General features: G+C 38.6%; 2 protein-coding genes across 4 annotated transcripts in view; both read left to right on the top strand.

The window, feature by feature from the left end:
- The window catches only part of msh3 (mutS homolog 3 (E. coli)), a 63,411-nt gene extending 52,783 nt beyond the window's left edge, over nucleotides 1-10,628 (top strand). For both annotated transcript variants that reach the window (XM_026931597.3, XM_026931598.3), the window contains exons 22-24: nucleotides 5,842-5,968; nucleotides 7,916-8,087; nucleotides 10,220-10,628. In XM_026931597.3, the coding sequence (XP_026787398.3) occupies nucleotides 5,842-5,968; nucleotides 7,916-8,087; nucleotides 10,220-10,301 (381 nt within the window). In that variant the 3' untranslated portion in view covers nucleotides 10,302-10,628. The remainder of the gene's footprint in view (nucleotides 1-5,841; nucleotides 5,969-7,915; nucleotides 8,088-10,219) is intronic.
- Nucleotides 10,629-10,807: 179 nt separating this feature from the next.
- rasgrf2b (Ras protein-specific guanine nucleotide-releasing factor 2b) overlaps nucleotides 10,808-17,789 on the top strand; it is a 74,591-nt gene continuing 67,609 nt past the window's right edge. For both annotated transcript variants that reach the window (XM_026931560.3, XM_026931561.3), the window contains exon 1: nucleotides 10,808-13,571. In XM_026931560.3, coding sequence (XP_026787361.1) covers nucleotides 13,296-13,571 — 276 coding nt within the window. In that variant the 5' untranslated portion in view covers nucleotides 10,808-13,295. The remainder of the gene's footprint in view (nucleotides 13,572-17,789) is intronic.

Below are 17,789 nucleotides of genomic sequence, written 5' to 3' on the forward strand. Positions count from 1 at the left end.
GTATGCGTATCAGGCTCCAATTGTTCCATATTTACCCTGTTACATAGCAGAGTCTCCTGTGAGTCCGCTCTCAGTGGACATGTGAACAACTCTCTTACACGCGCGCACACACACACACACACACACACACACACACACACACGACCATGCTGCAAGATACACCTGTAACCTAGATACACCAGCTCCTTTTCCATCTCATACACAGTATGTGGTATGTGTTTGAATAACAATTGAATATCGGTTTGTCCGGCTGCTTTGACAATGAGGTGGATGTGGAGTTTGATTTGGAGTTTGATTTGGAGCCTGAAATATGCTATTAGAGCAGATAGCAGATTTGCACCTTCTGTTTTCCAGAGGTGTATTATTGCCAGGCAAGGTGAATGTAAAAACAAAAAACACCACCCTCTTTTCACACATTTAAAGTGCTAATTGGGTAAATAAACCATGAGTATAGGTGCGGGTGCTGCTCAAGTTGCTGAGCTGGTGGTAAAGGTGTCTCCTCTGGGTATTGCACACTGTTGGATGTGTTTTTGAAGAACCTCAGCTGCATGTCCCCCCCCCCCCTTCTCTCTCTCTCTCTCTCTCTCTCTCTCTCCAGGTCTCCTTCCCATTTTCCCATGGCTAAATTCTTTTATTTTGGAGGCAACAGCAGTTTTTATTTATTGGCATGAGTGACCTTGTTTGCCATGTGCCGGGATAATAAAGCTCTCGGAATCTTTCTTTGCCGCCTCTTCTCTTTTGGTCTCTCCCTTTCTCTTGCGCATTTGCCAGCTGTCTCTCTACTGTGAGGCTCTCTTGCCTTCCCTTGTTGTGTATATCATGCTGTTATGTAGGCTATAGTGCAACTGAGCAACGCTCTACCACATGCTGCATATGTGTTTTCAGCATATATCTGTTTTGGGGGCAAAGTGACAAGCGTGTGTGTAGTGTTCTGTTTCATATCATAATGATTGTCTAACTTTTATGACGTGAACAGTATGTTACTGTGTATATTACTTTTTTTAAGGTTACATACGCTGCTGTGCCAGATGATTTCTTATTGAAATTTGTAATTCATCAGTCATTGAATTCTCCAATCTGATTGGTCAGAAGGTGTTCATTTTCTATAACAGCAGCTTGGGCAATACTGCCAGCTGCAAGGCTTATATTAATGTGTTTGTTGTAACACGGTATTGCTTCTGTAGTAACAGATGATTTAAAGGGATTTTTATGGGGGATGCTTCACATAATCTCAACCCAATAATAAATGGATAAAAAAATTTTATTATAATGTTATTATGTATTTTATATATATATATGTTTGTCTTATTAATTTCGAGAGAGAAAACGGAAGGCTGATGAGGGAGCGACGAGATGAGTTTATAGCTTCTATAACAATGCAAATAGGAACTCACAGGCATTCCACAGCATAAAATTTAACTATGCATGGATAAAATTATGATGTGTCATTCATTAATAAATTAAAATTTGTAAAGCTTGGCAAATTGCTGCAGTACAAAATGCTTTGGCATAAAATACTTTGTGATGTGCTGTTATTGAAAAATAATCAACTTTGGAGTGATAACATTAACTCTGCTTCACGTCAGGCCACATCACACCACCCTGCTGTTGATTATTTTCCTATAACAGCACTCCCTGAAGTGATTTATTCCTTAGTTTTAATACAGTGCTCTCAAATTATGAATTTTGATTGGTCAGAATCTATTAATTTTTATTATGTAGTGGAGTTACAAGGTAAATCAGATATATATTAATGTATTTGTTCTAGTCCATGACTGTTTCTATAGTAACAGCTAATTCATAGTGAAGTGTTTGACTGATGCTCTGCATTTAATGTAGCCCAACAATTAGCAGAGTAAAAAGAGTGGTCAAGTGTAGTGCTGTTTCTTTACTGGCATGAAGAGGGAAAGGGAAAAAAAGCAGGTGAATATCAGTAAATTAATTAATGTTTATAGCCTAACATGAAACAAGTTGTAACTAGTTTCACAAATATGATGCAATATTAAATATAAAGAAAAATATTAAATAACTACAACATGTTGTCCTTTACCAAACAAAAATGTGCAATTGTTGACAAGTTGCCATAGTAGAATAAAGCCCTCAAGTCTGTGCAGTTATTAGAAAACCGCTCCTGGGTGTAACAGTAACTCTAATTTGTGTCAGGGCTGCATCACGCTAGTGTTGAGTGTTTTCCCATAACTGCACAACCTGTCATGCTTTATTCCTTACATGTTGCATAACTGATACCTGGTGAAGTTGCTAGGAAGCTGCATGGATCTTTCATAGAGCAGCATACGCTTCCTTAAAGGGTTCAACTTGAAACTCTTTGTGATACACAATTGTAGGGTTTTACATAAAACTTGAGGGATTCCCCTATAAAAAACCTTAAGAACCCTTGCGAGTTGTAGATTTAACCTTTTTTTTTTTTTCTGATAGTGTAGAGTGTAGCTGAATTTTATAATGATTATGTAACCGGAGTTCTTAAATGCTGTACTTTCTGTGATGTTTCGCTGAATGATGCAGAACTGTGGCACGTATGTGCACTTTGCATTTAAACAAACTACACAGCCACATGATTAATGCATTCTTTTCCTCTTTATTTACATGCAGTACTGGTCATGCAACAAATTGTGCTTAGTTGTGTGTGTGTGCGTGCGCGCATGCACGTTCAGGTTGGCATGGCAACTGGTTCCACTCTCGACCGTTCACCTGTCCCATATTTGAGAATGTAAAAAAAAAAATGGTTTGTTGTGTAACGCTCTCTGACACTGCGCTGTTGACAGAGCCCGTGTCTAACTGCGCACTGCCTTCTTGTACTGTGCATCGCTGCTCTCCGGCTGCAAGAGAAAGGCCAGTTGCCATAGCAAAGCTCTCTGCTTGCACACAGGAAGCAGAGCTCACCGACTCTCAGCTGGCATATGTATCTGAAACAAGCCGAGATGCGTGTCTCCGAGTGCAGAGAAGTGAGGAGGAGGTTGGGAGTTGCATTGCCATAACGATTCAGTGCTTGGACTGAGTAGAGTGAAATCACTATTAGCAGCCAGATACGGGGGATTGTAGTGCAGAAACGTAGTCCTGTCGCCTTTCACGTATTTAATTTATTTAGTTACAGACATCAGTGCATCAATCATCTGAAAAGGTAGTAGCCTAGACCTGGAAATTTAATTTGCCTGTATTCCCTATTTGTTATATTATGTTTATTATATTATGTTACAGTGGCAGTCAGGTGAAAATTGTGGCAGCCACAACAAACCGTAGGAGCAGAAGCTGCCCATGCTTCCTGCAGTGTGCACAAAAACTTCCTATACCACTTTTGATTAAACTACTGGCTATAAATTTTTGTAGACTAGGTGTGTAACGCAACACCACTATTTGTATCTGTATCAGATTAGTTCTCCAAATATCCATATCCATATCTTTATTCAGATTTATACCTGAAGTGGGCATGGCTTAAACCTGAAGAGAGTTTTTTGTTTGTTTATTTGTTTGTTTGTTTGTTTTTTAACCCTGGAATGTCATCACTGATAGCATGGTCTGTAACTTCTGCTTCTGACAGTTCCTCAACCTCAGCTACATCACTCGAGTTCATAACTGGTCTCAACTAGAGATGTGCGTGGGACTGTTTTTAAATCCCATCCCTCTCACACAGTTATTATTTTTGTTAATAATTTCCTGCAACATTTTCTACTGAATTTACTTGGTTGTATTTCCCAAAATATAACCAAACTAGTAACCTAATTTAAACTACCACGACCCTGATCAGGCAGTTACTAAGGATGCTGTAAATGCATTGCACAGCATTACACTTCATATGGAACATTCCCTCATGCCTCTCACTCCCAATGCACTATTTGTACCAGTTAAGAACTTCATTCCGAATAATATATTTGTATTCGATTGTATCCTTATTGTAAATGCTCAGCATCCAACTGTGAAAGAGCCTGTAAATCTTTTCTTCTATGTTTACCTCCTGGTGAGATGGCACACAGGACATCTGGGGCTCGAGCCTGAATCTAAGCTGTAAACATAACCTCTGTGATGATAAACAGTTCTTTTACTATGCAATGTCTCATGTTGCGACTATTTTCAGCTCCCCACATGCCCACAAGTCTCTCACCTCTCTCTTACTTCAGCTTTCTTGTCAATGGAAATCCGATTAGTCTGAGACATGTCTGTGTGTACTAATGAGTTAATGTTCTAGTCACAAATAGATTCAACTGGCAGGGAAGATTTTGGAAGCAGGCCAGGTTTTCACATACAATAATGCCATGCTATACACGTGCTATATAATAATTACTAAGACTGTGCATTAATCACCTTTTAATATATCACAAATGTTTTTTTTTTAATTAGATAGAAATACTCCACCACATTGCTGGTAAGCAGATCTAATGTTAACTGTCTGGCTAATCACATTGCAGAAAGACCCAGAAAGACGTAAACACGCAAAACTGAAGGTCACCAGACAAAGAGGGCTAGACTGATGACCACAGCTGTTTACTTTTCCATACTATGTGTACTGTAGATAGGTAACAGATTAAAGAGGAAAAAACAACATAAAATGACTTTGTAAGGTTTTGGGGCACCGTGAGCCACCAGATCAGCTTCAACATGTCTCTGCAAAGATTCTACACATCTCTGGAACTGTACTAGAGGGATGAACATAATTTTTCCAAAAGATATTCCCTCAGTGGTGAGAAATATCTGATCATGGGATAAAGGTGATTTAGTCATTAATTTCCACTGACGCGTCCCCTTTGATGGGATGAGTAGACCCAAATCACGTGACCAGAATTCTTCCTTTAACCTGTATATATATTTTTTTTTAAAAAGTCTATTCTTTATCATTATGTCCTTAGGTTGGAATGCAGTTTTAAATTATATTATTATTATTATTATTATTATTATTATTATTATTATTATTATTATTATTTGTATCTGTTTATCTATTACTGTTTGTATTTAGTGTTTAAAAGATGCACTCAGATAATGTGACTAAGGAGGAATCTTGGTTTTATTCAGGAATACAGGCTTTTAATGCTTTCTGTTGATTTAAAATAACATAAAATGAAACAATTTTGTTCCTGAACTGGCTGAATAATTATGATAAATTATAATGATATTGCACCAAATAACTGTGATTATTATTTTAGCCATTACTGATGTTTACTTTGTAGAATGTTAATTAACTTGGAGCTCATGCTTTGTTGATGCTGATGCTAATGCTACTTTGGCAGGTCCTGGGTAGGTTTTTAGTCTTTAGATGCTTAATAGTCATACTATAAATTACTGTAATTAATAATTAATACTAATTAATTACTGTAATTAATATCTGTAATTAATAATGGCCTACTTCTTAGATTTGAGCTACTTTTTGCATTATAAGTGTAGTTATGCACATACATCTTTATCAATATGAAGGTAAATTTAACTTTTGTGTAGCTTTTAGACTGTAAAATTGCAAACAGGAGAAATGACACGAATATTAAACAAAACATAAGGTTACTGAACAATAACCTGTGTACTATACTGAAATCTAGTGTCTAGTAAATGTGCAGTGTACTCTGTCCAGATCAAGCCATTCTCTTGTCATCTATATGGCATTAAAAAACATAGTCGCAAATAGTTAATACATTAAAGCATTTGAATGAGAATTATGATTAACATGCAATGTTACATTACTGAATCTGATTGGTCAGAAGGTGTTTTCTATAACAGCAGTTCTGACAGTAGTTTGGCTCCAAGGCAAATCACAGGTTTATATTAATGTGCCTGTTCTACTACATTATTATAGTGAATATTGGCCTTATTATTGAATATTTTATATGTTATTCACTGCAGGTGAGATGTCTGACCCTGTTTGTGACCCACTACCCTCCACTATGTGAGCTTGAGAAGCTCTACCCATGTCATGTTGGAAACTACCACATGGCCTTCCTGCTCAGTGAGCCAGAGACTGCAGATGAAGGTATGTGAAAGGTGGGGGTGTGTGTGTGTGTGTGTGGTAGGAATAACGGACCGGTATTTGGCTAGTTTAGGTGTAGGCACACCATTAATAAAGTGCATTAATAGACACACTATATGGCCAAAAGTTTGTGGACGCCTGACCATCTCACTCGTATGTGGTTCTTCCCCAAACTGTTTCCACAAAGTTGGAAGGACACAGTTGTGTAGGATGCATTTGTATGTTGTAGCATTATAATTTCCCTTCACTGGAACTAAGAGGCCCAAACCTGTTTCAGCATGACAATGTCCCTGTGCACAAAATGAGCTCCATGAAGACATGGTGTGCCAAGGCTGGAGTGGAAGAACTCGAGTGTCCTGCACAGAGCCCTGACCTCAACCCCACTGAACACCTTTGGGATGTACTGGAACACCAACTGGGAGGAAACCGCATAGCCACACTCCAAAATCTAGTGGAAAGCCTTTCCAGAAGAGTAGAGGTTATTATAACCGTGGGTGTGATGGTCAAACCTTTATTAGCCATATAGAGTATGTCAGAGGACGGTCCTCACAAGGACAGTTAGACAAATGTATTAGAACATATTGTTAGAGAAATCAATAGACATAACATTGTTATTGCTCAAAATGAATTGTTAGTCTCATGTAAGTCACATTTGTAAGTCACATTTGTAAGTCACAGCTCTTTTATAGCACAGCATTGCTTGCAGTGCGGGAATTGGAGAAGAATAGAGTATTCATCATTGTAATCTCAGTTAGACTGACAATTCATGAATTTACATCCTGCACGAGTGGGAAGTTTAACACGCATTCTGTAACACACTTGCAGAGGAGCAATGTGTAATATTGAAAACTGTTTCTAGATCTATAGTAATCATATTATTTCAAAGACCCTTTCGAGAAATTGTGTTTCACAGCATATGACAATATTGAGATCTTTTCAGTTGCTACATTTTAGGCTTCGGTCTACATTTTCCACGCCCTGAAATTATTTTTGACTACAGCTGGAAGACAGCTGCTCAGCTCTTCCCTTTTTCTTTAAAAGGCATCTCATGAGGGGTTTGAGGAACTTTTGACAAACGGTACAGTAGTGCACTTTTAAGGACAATGTGTGAATTATATAATTAAGATAAAATGTTAATAGACGTGGAACTGAGTAACAGAACATCGACTCGATATGTTGTGCAGAACTTTAATATTTAAAAAAAAAAAAACAACTTGGAAGAGATAGCACCTTAGAGGTGACTTTCAGTATTCCTTGAATCTAAAATGTCTGGTAAAGATCTAACTGGTGAGTTGTATTTTGAGACAAAAAGTCATGATAATGAAAAGTCATGATAATAACTAGCATTCTCGTCAGGGACCTAGAAGATCTAAATGATGAGAAGTTTGTATATGCAATTAAGAAGTGATAGTGTTTTGGGCTCCTGAGTGGCACGACAGGGGGAAAAGAAAAAAAAGTGTTCACCCTATTGTCCAGAGATCACGAGTTTGAATCCCAGTGATGTCATCGCCATCTGTGGCTCGGAGTCCAAGGGAGCAAAATTGGCTGAAAGGGGCCAATCAATCACAGCGACAATAGTGTGTCTGTGAGCTCACGCATGAAGAAGAGGGTGGATAGGGCTTTCCTCTCAGTGTGTTATGCTGCACTGTGATGCAGCATGAGCAGCAGTTTGATAAGATGCGATTGGCTGGTTTAACGTGTCTCAGAGGAAGCACATCATGACCTTCACCCTCGTGGGTTGGTAGCTGTTGTGTACTAATTTTTTTTTGTTTCCTGTCCATCATTTAAACGAACACAAATTATTTATTTTGTCATTTACAGCCTAAATACAAATAAATGTACAACTTGGATTATATTTCTCTCAGAAGGATTTGCTCTTGCTATGCCTCTAGTTTCTCGAGTGCTTCTCTCTGATGTAACACTTTTTCACCTCGTCGTTTTACCCTGCAGAGGAGGAGGAGGTGCAGCCAGAGTTCATCACTTTCCTCTATCAGCTGACGGAGGGAGCAGCGGCTCGGAGCTATGGGCTGAACGTGGCGCGGCTGGCTGACATCCCCCAGAGCATCCTCACATCTGCTGCGCTCAAGTCCAAAGAGCTGGAGGCCATCGTCAACAGCCGCAGGTACATAACGTGGGCCGTGAAACCTTATGCAACTTTCAAAAATTCTGTATGTACTATGAATAAAATAAAGCCAAGTGCTCGGCGTGTATGAGAAATCGAAACTGTATCCCACATGACTTTAATGAAACAGGTCTGGGGTTGGCTTCAAGGCAGCTGTGTGCAAAAGCCATCTGCTCTCAGGACAGGACAACGAGCAAAATAATTGATTGAACTTTCACAATAATTCATATTTCAAATTTTACAATGTCACAGAAAGGCATCTTTTGGTCTCCAGATAAAACTGAGTGCTTTCTAGATTTAATGGGCCTCATTTATCAAGCTGCATATGAACGGATTTATTTGTAAAGTGTTCACAGGAGCATTAACACAAGAAATGTGGAATTCATGAAAACCAGTTAGTTCAGAAAATGTTCGTATCACAAGAGTTCCCGAGTTTTGTAAATTTACATATAAAGAGACTCACTGATGTGAACCTTAAATGATAGACTTCAACTCATGTAATTGATGCGCGCTACTGCAAATTTCTATACAGATTAAATTGTCATGTTTAAATAGTTTAATTATTTCAATATTAATGACTCAAAAGAACACAAAAAGAAATCCATAAATTATGACAAATATGTCTATACTCAATTAGGACAAAAGAAATGGTGCCCTATAAAAGGAGGAAAAATGAATCTGTGGCTCTGGTAGCTGACATGTTGTAGAGGCTACGCTGCGTTCAACTTCTGGAAGAGTTTATTTATTCATTTATTTATTTATTTATTTTTTTCTTTCTCCCCCCTCCCTGGGCGTCACTAAATGCAGATCAACTGTACCGTGAATGCTCTTTGTAATTTACAGGTGATTACAGGCATTCATCAACATATGCACATGAGTACAAAGAAAATTCCCAAAACTTTTGGAAATGTGACGAGAATGTTTAGGTTGGTTTGGCCTACAAAAACATTTACACACAACTTTATTAAAAGATTGATAAATGAGGCCCATCAAGAAAGCATTACAAACACGTGACTACAAGTGAAAACTGGAATTACTTCCGAAGGGCTTCATCCAAGTCACTGATTAGTGTTAAGGGCAAGAATTAACAAGCATTGATTAATTAAATAATAAATCAGTAAAATAAACACAGGAACAATAAACCGAGTAACCTGTTTTATTATTTTGCAAAGATTTCACATACACAAGATGTAAAATTGTGTAATCAATCTGTGATTTGGGGGGAAAAAAACAACTTGAAAACAAAACTGATACATCAGATGGACCCAAATATTCGAGAGATTGTGGACAATATAAAATCAGAGATGTTTTTTTTTTTTTTCACATTTGATACATGGTTATTTTTTCAATGTGAAAACCTGTCTATGAGCTTGTGTGTTCAAACTTTTATCATTTACAAGACAATAGAGCAATGCAATGCGACTATTGTAAGAAAAGCATGAGTAATCAGGCAGCAATACAAATATGTAATTCCAATAGAATGACAAGTACAGTGATAAACTAATACACAGGATGGTATAGGCAATATCACTACATGGTAACTACACAGAACAACAATATCAGCACCAGTCTGAACTAGACGGTAGACCTGTGAAACCCGAACTGACCGTATATGCAAATTGCCTGTAATTTCAAATCGTCTAATATGGAGATATGCACTGGTATGTGTGCTTTGTTTGCTTTTGTATTAATCTCACGCAGAAGCATTTGACCGTCATACATCTCACTGTAATATGTGTTATCACAGTGTGATTGAATTATCTAAATGCAAATTGGATCATTGCTGTGAAGAGCTAAATCATAATGTCAGTGACGAAGTGAACGTGTTCCGCTGCTGCAACAGCACACGCTGCTTTCCATAGATCATTATCACTTTACTGGGTATGTAGGCCAGTGGGGTGAGTTGCATGCACTTCCCATTAGAGCCATTATTATCTTGCTTATCATCAAAGTGCCCAGGCTTAGTAAGAGTTAGAGAGCTGAGTATAAATGAGGTGCCAAATAGTAATAATTCATGTTTCTGAGTGAACATAATGATTGTCATTTCATATGCTGAATAACACACAATATGAGCTGTTGCAGAAAAGGGCAAACAAAGTTAAACATCTGGGGTTTTTTCTGTCTTTTTCTAGGAAAACCGTGAAGCTGCTTACTGACGCTTGGAAAATCACTAACAGGGAATCATTACTTGAGTGGAAAAAAGTCAGACATTAATAAGGTGTGTGTGTGTGTGTGTGTGTGTGAGAGAGAGAGAGAGAGGGGATGCTGAGGTAGTCCGTATAAACCACACTGTATGCTAATCTACACATAATTATGAGTTTTGGACGCATTTCCCTTTTTATGTCTGCACCTTTTATGTCATGATCAGGAAGTTGAGTATCTCTTGCAGATTCGAGGTGCTTTATTATAGGTTCTTTTCACTGAGCAAAATCTAAAAATGTATACAGAACGGCTGTAAAAAAAAAAGCATGTATAGATGTGTGCTGCTGTCGTGTGAAGAACCAAAATTATTAAATCAGAAATCTTCTGCTTTGTACACTCCTGGTTTCTCTTTTTACTTCTTCTTTTAAAGCCTGCCATTAGATGCAAGTGTCTAAGTGTAATCACAGCCTGTTTTTTTGTTTGTTTGTTATATTGTTTTGTAAGGTATAACATGGCCATTACTGTGTCTCGGGCACTTTTTTAGAGAGAAGAAACAGCCACAAATGCTGAATATTAACTGAAAGTATTGCAGCTGATTTCTTAGGATTTCCTGCTGTTGTTTTAACATAAACCCCACCATGTAAACGGCATACTATTGGCATGGCGCAAGGTGAGAGCTGAAGTGCATTATAATTACGTCTCTGTAAACAGATGGACTGAGCACATGAAGCACACTCCATCCTTGCTGCGTATGCAGTGGCTTTCTGGGGAAGTTTGCCTGAAACATGTTATTTGCCAGCTTGCCACAGGTGTGTTGTGCATCTGTTCACCTTTTTGTTGCCAAATAAGCCGATGACAGGCAGGTAAATAAGGAAAGCATTTCACGACAACTTCCCGATGTGTGTGAAAGACAAAAATGAGAGACTTGCCCTGGAAAAACACTGGGTTTCACTGAGAAATGCAGCTCAGCTAGTTTTTCACTTTCTAACACGTGCCAACTGTGGCATTCCTCACCATTTATTGCTGATGATCACTTTTTTACTTTTCAGATTGGTAAGCACTTTCAGGGAAGTTTGGGGTGTATTGCACAGACATCTTGAATGAATTATGGTACTTTTCCACCTCATGCTGATAACACTGAGAGATTAGACCTCCAGTGCAATGCTGGTATTTGCCAAGGCTTAATGAATAAAGGAGTGTGTCTTATTATCCCTTTTATTCAATTTACTGATTACTGGTTTAATGATTAAATATTAAACAAGGGAGACAGGACTATATTAATCTGCCAGTGCTAGTATTAACCCAATACTGTTATGAAGTTTGATGCACAAACTGGGTTTATTGGACCAGCGTACAGAGCCTTACAGACCAACTGTCCATGGTAAAATTTTGTAAACGTTTGTAAGGTCATTCTCTACTGAAGTGTTGAAAAACAATTACTACAAAAGACCCTGCCAAGAAGTCCTTATTATTAAAGGGCCCGACTGAAAGACACTCTCGACTTTACTGTAGGTCAAGTTTACAAGCGAATCGAATATGATTAATGTTATAGTTACTAATAAAAGCAGCTGTGTGAAAATGTAATTCCACTCAGCTGTTTCAGGTCCCAGGTTCGATCCTGTCTCTGTGGAGATTTGCATGTTCTCCTCGTGGGTTTCCTCTGGGTTCTCCGGGTTCCTCTCACCTCCCAAAAACTTGCATGTGGATAAATTATTAAAGTTACTTCACCTCATAGGTGAATTGACTACTCTAAATTGCCTGTAAATGGGATAGGCTCCAGATCCACCCTTTACCCTGACCAGGATAACATGGTTGCTGAAGAGGAAGGAAGGGATGAGTGCTTCAGACTGTATTCTTTTACGTCATGTGTAAGATAATCTGTCATGAAACAAGAAGTTTACTCAGCATGACATTAAAGTGATATTAATTTGTAGTTTATTATACGCTCAAGTGCAAGCATTTGCACACGATCCTTGCTGCAAAGAAACTGAATTTACACCATGAAACTATTTAGAGTGCTAGGTTTCACAGATGTTCTGCTATGACCACAAGTATCATAATGGTCAAATGATGTATGTTAAGATAGATGTTGATAGTTGTTATGTTCACACCCTACGACGACGGTCATATGGAGGGTGTATTCTTTCCAAGGAGTAGAGTAGGGAAACCTTTTTCATTTTCATTAGTGCAGCACTTTTAACAATAGACATCTGGATGTAGATATACTCTAGGTCCTTAATGAGCAATCCAGATGTGACAGGAAGAACACCCTGAGAGGACATAAAGAAGAAACGTTGAGAGGAATTAGACTCAACATGGAACCCTATTCTGGGTGATAGTGGGATTATAAATGATTGCTCTTCCACATTTGTACACTCAAACAGTATTAAGTGCATTGAAAAGGATGTTCAGTGTCATCAGTATGAGAATTTATGATTAGAGTAGCAGTATCCAGAGTGAGTCATGGGCACAAACTGTTTTTGGGAAGTGCAGATCTTTAGAGCATCCATCTGGAACCATCCACAACAGCAGAGAGTAAGCTACAAGTGCACTTCCCTTCTAGCTGTGCGCGTAATCCAGCGGATACACAAGGTGCTCTTCGCCCCGCCCTCCGGTCTCTCAGCCAATCAGCGGCGTCGCACGCACTGCCAGCGAGAGAGCGCGCGCTGCAGCGCTGAACAGAAGCTGTCTCTTTAAGGAGCTGTCAAATCAGATTAAAGCCCATCCTGAAAGCTATGTGGTCTCTGCGTTTATCTGTGCCGTAGCGCGCGCGCACGCTTTTTAATTCGCATTGCTCATCATTTCCCTCTAGAAACACTTCAGTGCAAACTTGTGACATGGATCAGACAGCAAACTCGTTTGGATAAAGACTCTCAGGAAGTTGGGATCCGAGGCGCGCAGAGAAGCGCACAGAGGTTCATCTGAGCTTCTGAAACTTCTCCAGTGCGTGTCTGTTGAGTGCACACACACGCACACGCTTGGAGAGGGGTTTAAAAACGGTCCAGAGCATCGTGACGGGTATGGTGCTGAAGAGCAGGTGAGATCGGAGCAGAACCGAGCCGGAAAATGCAGAAGAGCGTTCGCTACAATGAGGGACACGCTCTGTATCTGTCCGTGGTGGCGCGCAAAGAGGGCACCAAGCGCGGCTACCTCAGCAAGAAGACGACGGAAAACAGCAAATGGCACGAGAAGTTTTTCGCCCTCTACCAAAATGTGCTCTTCTACTTCGACTCTGAGCAAAGTGCTCGACCCTCGGGCATTTATCTCCTGGAGGGCTGCACCTGTGAACGAGTCCCGGCGCCTAAAGTGTCCACCGGAGGCAAGGAGACCCTGGAGAAACAGGTGAGAGGATCAGGGTTCAGGAGCATGTATGATGTGATGATGTCTCTGTCTTAACAACAACTTTGATGGCTGACTTGCAAAAAGCCAATAATCCAGAGCAAGGCTGATTTTCTTCAGTATTCACACCTCAGGATGTCTGATGCTTTAAAGGTTTGCTGCAAAAACTTTTGCCAAGATCAAAATGTTGCTTACTTGTAATGTAACTAGTCATTTAACAGCTATACACACACACACTATAATATATATATATATATATATATATATATATATATATATATATATATATATATATATATATATATATATATATATAGAGAGAGAGAGAGAGAGAGAGAGAGAGAGGTGTGTGTGTGTGTGTGTGTGTGTGTGAGAGAGAGAGAGAGAGAGAGAGAGAGAGAGAGGTGTGTGTGTGTGTGTGTGTGTGTGTGAGAGAGAGAGAGAGAGAGGTGTGTGTGTGTGTGTGTGTGTGAGAGAGAGAGAGAGAGAGGTGTGTGTGCGAGAGAGAGAGAGAGAGAGAGAGAGAGAGGTGTGTGTGTGTGTGTGTGTGTGAGAGAGAGAGAGAGAGAGAGAGAGATGTGTGTGTGTGTGTGTGTGTGAGAGAGAGAGAGAGAGAGAGAGAAATAATGGATTATTTCAGTGCATTAACACACAGGTTTGAACCCTGATCCTGGAGTCCCTCATGTCTACACATTTTAATGTTTTTCCTGCTTTAACACATTCATTTCAGCTAAACAGCTAATTAACAGCCCTTCACCAGTTTCAGTGGGTGTGTTAGAACAGGGAAAATACTAAAAAATGTGCAGGACACTGGAAACTCCAGGACCAGGGTTGAGAACCTGTGCATTAACGTTTAAGACTTAGATTTCTATCCATGTTAGATCTGTATGCCAATAAGGCAGAACTGGTGTTTCCTATAAGCGCTTTTGGATTCAGTGATGCCCAGTCAGCTCAGATTCAGTGTGAACAGCAGCCTGTTGCATGGTGTCTTGCAAACCTTTCTACACAATCGTCCCATACTGATGCGTGCATACAGTATTTCTGTAGGCTGTCATGATTTAGGTGATAACATGCATATATTTGATATTTGATATTTGAGAGATATTTGTTGCTTTTACCATTGGAGCTATGATGCAAGCTTAGCCAAGGTATATAAGTTTATGACCACCCATTCGCATCATGCAAAAGGTATGAAGAAATGAATAAATATATATTCAAACAATATCTGATTTACGCTAGGTACTTTGGTGTTGTTTACAGATAATACATAATTGTCATGCCAACCATCTATTAATATAAGTGATTCCATACATTATGTAAAGATTGAATTGTACTATTTCAGTAAGTTGTGCTAATGAACAAGCTTAGGTTTTGGCTTACTTGCACTTTTACTAATCACTCCCCAGACAAATACTGGACAAGGCCATGTGATTGTGCGTATATAACAGAGAGTTGCCAGGAATTCATGAAAGATTATGTGATAGTTTTCTCAGAGAATACTCTGAGATGTACAGGCAACATCATTTGGTGTAAAAGTGTCTCTTGCAGATACTACAGTGTATCAGTCTGTTGTCTGAGAGAGGCATCAGAGGGGGAATATGCTTGAATCAAATCAGCCTCGTTTGTCTTTTATTATTTTGTGACTGCATCCTTTATGAAATGACAAGCAGTATAATGACATAATGAGTGATGAGTCAGAGCAGCTTTTAGCATTGCGGAGAGCTATGCACAGAGAGTTAAAGAAACATAGTTGGCTTCTTGTTTTGAAATTTGTGCCTCTGCAGTTTGTTTCCTGTGCCAATTAGATGGGCTCATTGACAAGCCCTAGACACGAGTGCGCCTGTTGAATAGCCTACCTGTGATCGTTCAAAATTTTAAAAGCGTCATTATTCCTATTTACACTGCAGATTTGGATTTGATGAGATGCAGTCACTGGCTTTGATCTTACACAAAATGCACAAAATGCTGCGGTAAAAACACCACCAGCTCTAAATGTGTAAGGTTACTCGATTTGGCTTGAACTGCTCCTGACATCTGATCCTTTTCACATATTGCAGCAAAAATCTTTCTCTTCCTGTAAAGTTTTTCCAGATGTAGATAAATTCTGCACTCTAATCTAATTAGCATTAGGGCTGGACGAAGGTGAGAATCTGTCTAAATAAATTAAGCTTGCAAAGAAAATTAATCCAAATCAATGATATCATATGTACTAAAGAATAAGGGGGAAGCACCATATTCAGTTGATACAGTACACCTTTTGCAGTCAGGTCTGACTTCTCTCTACTGCATGAACACAGTCGCTCGTCGACTAGAATCCTCTGCTTAATCACACACCCACGGACGCCCGCACTGCGTCGACACACATACACATACACATGCACACACACACACTGAAATAAATCTAGACTAGCCAACAGAGGATGCACGCTGTTATTCCAGGGTGCTGCAGCTCCTGAGGAGATTACACAAGGGGAAGAGAGTCGAAAAATCATTAGCACAATTGGTTACAAATTAAACACTTTGTAGAGTATAAGTGTTCTCAACAGGTGCTTTCTCAGCCAAGATGCAAAACTATCATCAAAGTAATATTGCGTGTTTCAGTTCTGGTTCTGTTTATGTGTCCTTTCTAAAGTCTATCTATTGCTGTGTGTGTCTTTAGGACGTGCTAATTTTATTTTTGCAGTAAAAATGTGCAATTAAAATCTGAAAAAACAGCACAACAGATTCAACCTTTGCTATTACTCAGTACTATACAGTATAAGATTAATGACAAGTACACATTATACAAGGAAATAGTACAGGTCAGGCACTTATGAAACTGCTAAAGTTGGTTCAGATGGAAGTAATTAGGCACTGTCTAGTTTCAACAAATTGCTGTTTTGGTTCACCATTAGTTGGGGTTTGATGATTCATTGTAGCCTATACATAATCAGTTTTAATCATAGTTAATCAGTATTTTAATCGACCAAACATAACACTTGACGTCCATGTCTATATAAAACAAATTTTGCATGGCTATAGATTTCATGATTATAAGAAAAATAGCAATCATTAGCTCTTTGTGTAATAACTGTGTGTATAGAGGCATCTGCTACTTTTAAGAAATGCGGCTTAAAAATATGCCAGAAATTAATTTCTTTTCTTTTTCAACATTAGTTGTTAGAAATGTAATGCAGACAATTTGCATGTTAGAACATTATTTCTTTTTTTAAATATTCGTTTTGTTTACTTTATGAGACAACAGAGAGTGAAATTATATCATATTCATGCTATTAATAATTTTCTGTAAAATGAACAGTGTTGGGGAGCAAAAAAAGATATTTAATCATTGATCCACATCATTAAGTGCAAGTAGCATTTTATAGCATCTCATAACTACTCTCAGTTAGTGCAAATAGACACTGCCAAACAATTAACATCACAAGTGTGCTGTGATCTGTTATTAATCGCTGTTAATCATTAAGCTTTTTCAATTTGTTTCCAAAAGACCAGGCACAGAAATATTAAAATAAAATATCAGATGGGGTTTGCAGAACGATAGTGGGACATTTTAAGCTGAAAGAGGTGAAAAACCTACTGAAAAGCAGTGGTAGGAAATTTCTGAAGTGGAACCTATGCATGTATTATACTGTAAATGTATAATATAGGTTTACTGTACATTTTTAAAAATGTATTATATTTTAGTACTCACAAAATATGAACTTTTACTAACACTAGCCAGTGTAACTGGAAAAAGTTTTTTAAAGAGTAATTGACTGAAATAGAGTACTATATCCTTGTACATTCAACCTTTACTTTCAATAAACGGAGTAAATATAATCCCTGTAAATGTCACACCACTGAAAGGATCATAACACTTACTGAATAGGAAAATATCAGGAAGTGTTAAAAACTACACTGCATTTACACAGTGTTAGCATGGAGCCAGGAATAAACCTCTTGTCTATACACTCTCACTCTGGTTTACTGTAAGTGCAGTCTTCTTATCCACACTACCTGTAGAATCCTTAATGCTCAGTAGACTTATCATAGTTCATTAAGGGACCAGGTTAGCTGACAAGCCAACAGTTTGATAAATGAGGGAATAAGCTGCGTATTAGAGAGGACTAAATGCCTCATAATCCGTAAGAGGCTCAAATAATGAGTTAGGCCAGGGAAAGAGACAGGATAAGAGGGGGATGGTAAAGTGATAGAGTGTGTTTATTATGAAGAGAGCACGCT

This window comes from Pangasianodon hypophthalmus, chromosome 24 (genome assembly GCF_027358585.1).
Source record: "Pangasianodon hypophthalmus isolate fPanHyp1 chromosome 24, fPanHyp1.pri, whole genome shotgun sequence".
NCBI classification, from domain to species: Eukaryota; Metazoa; Chordata; class Actinopteri; order Siluriformes; family Pangasiidae; genus Pangasianodon; species Pangasianodon hypophthalmus.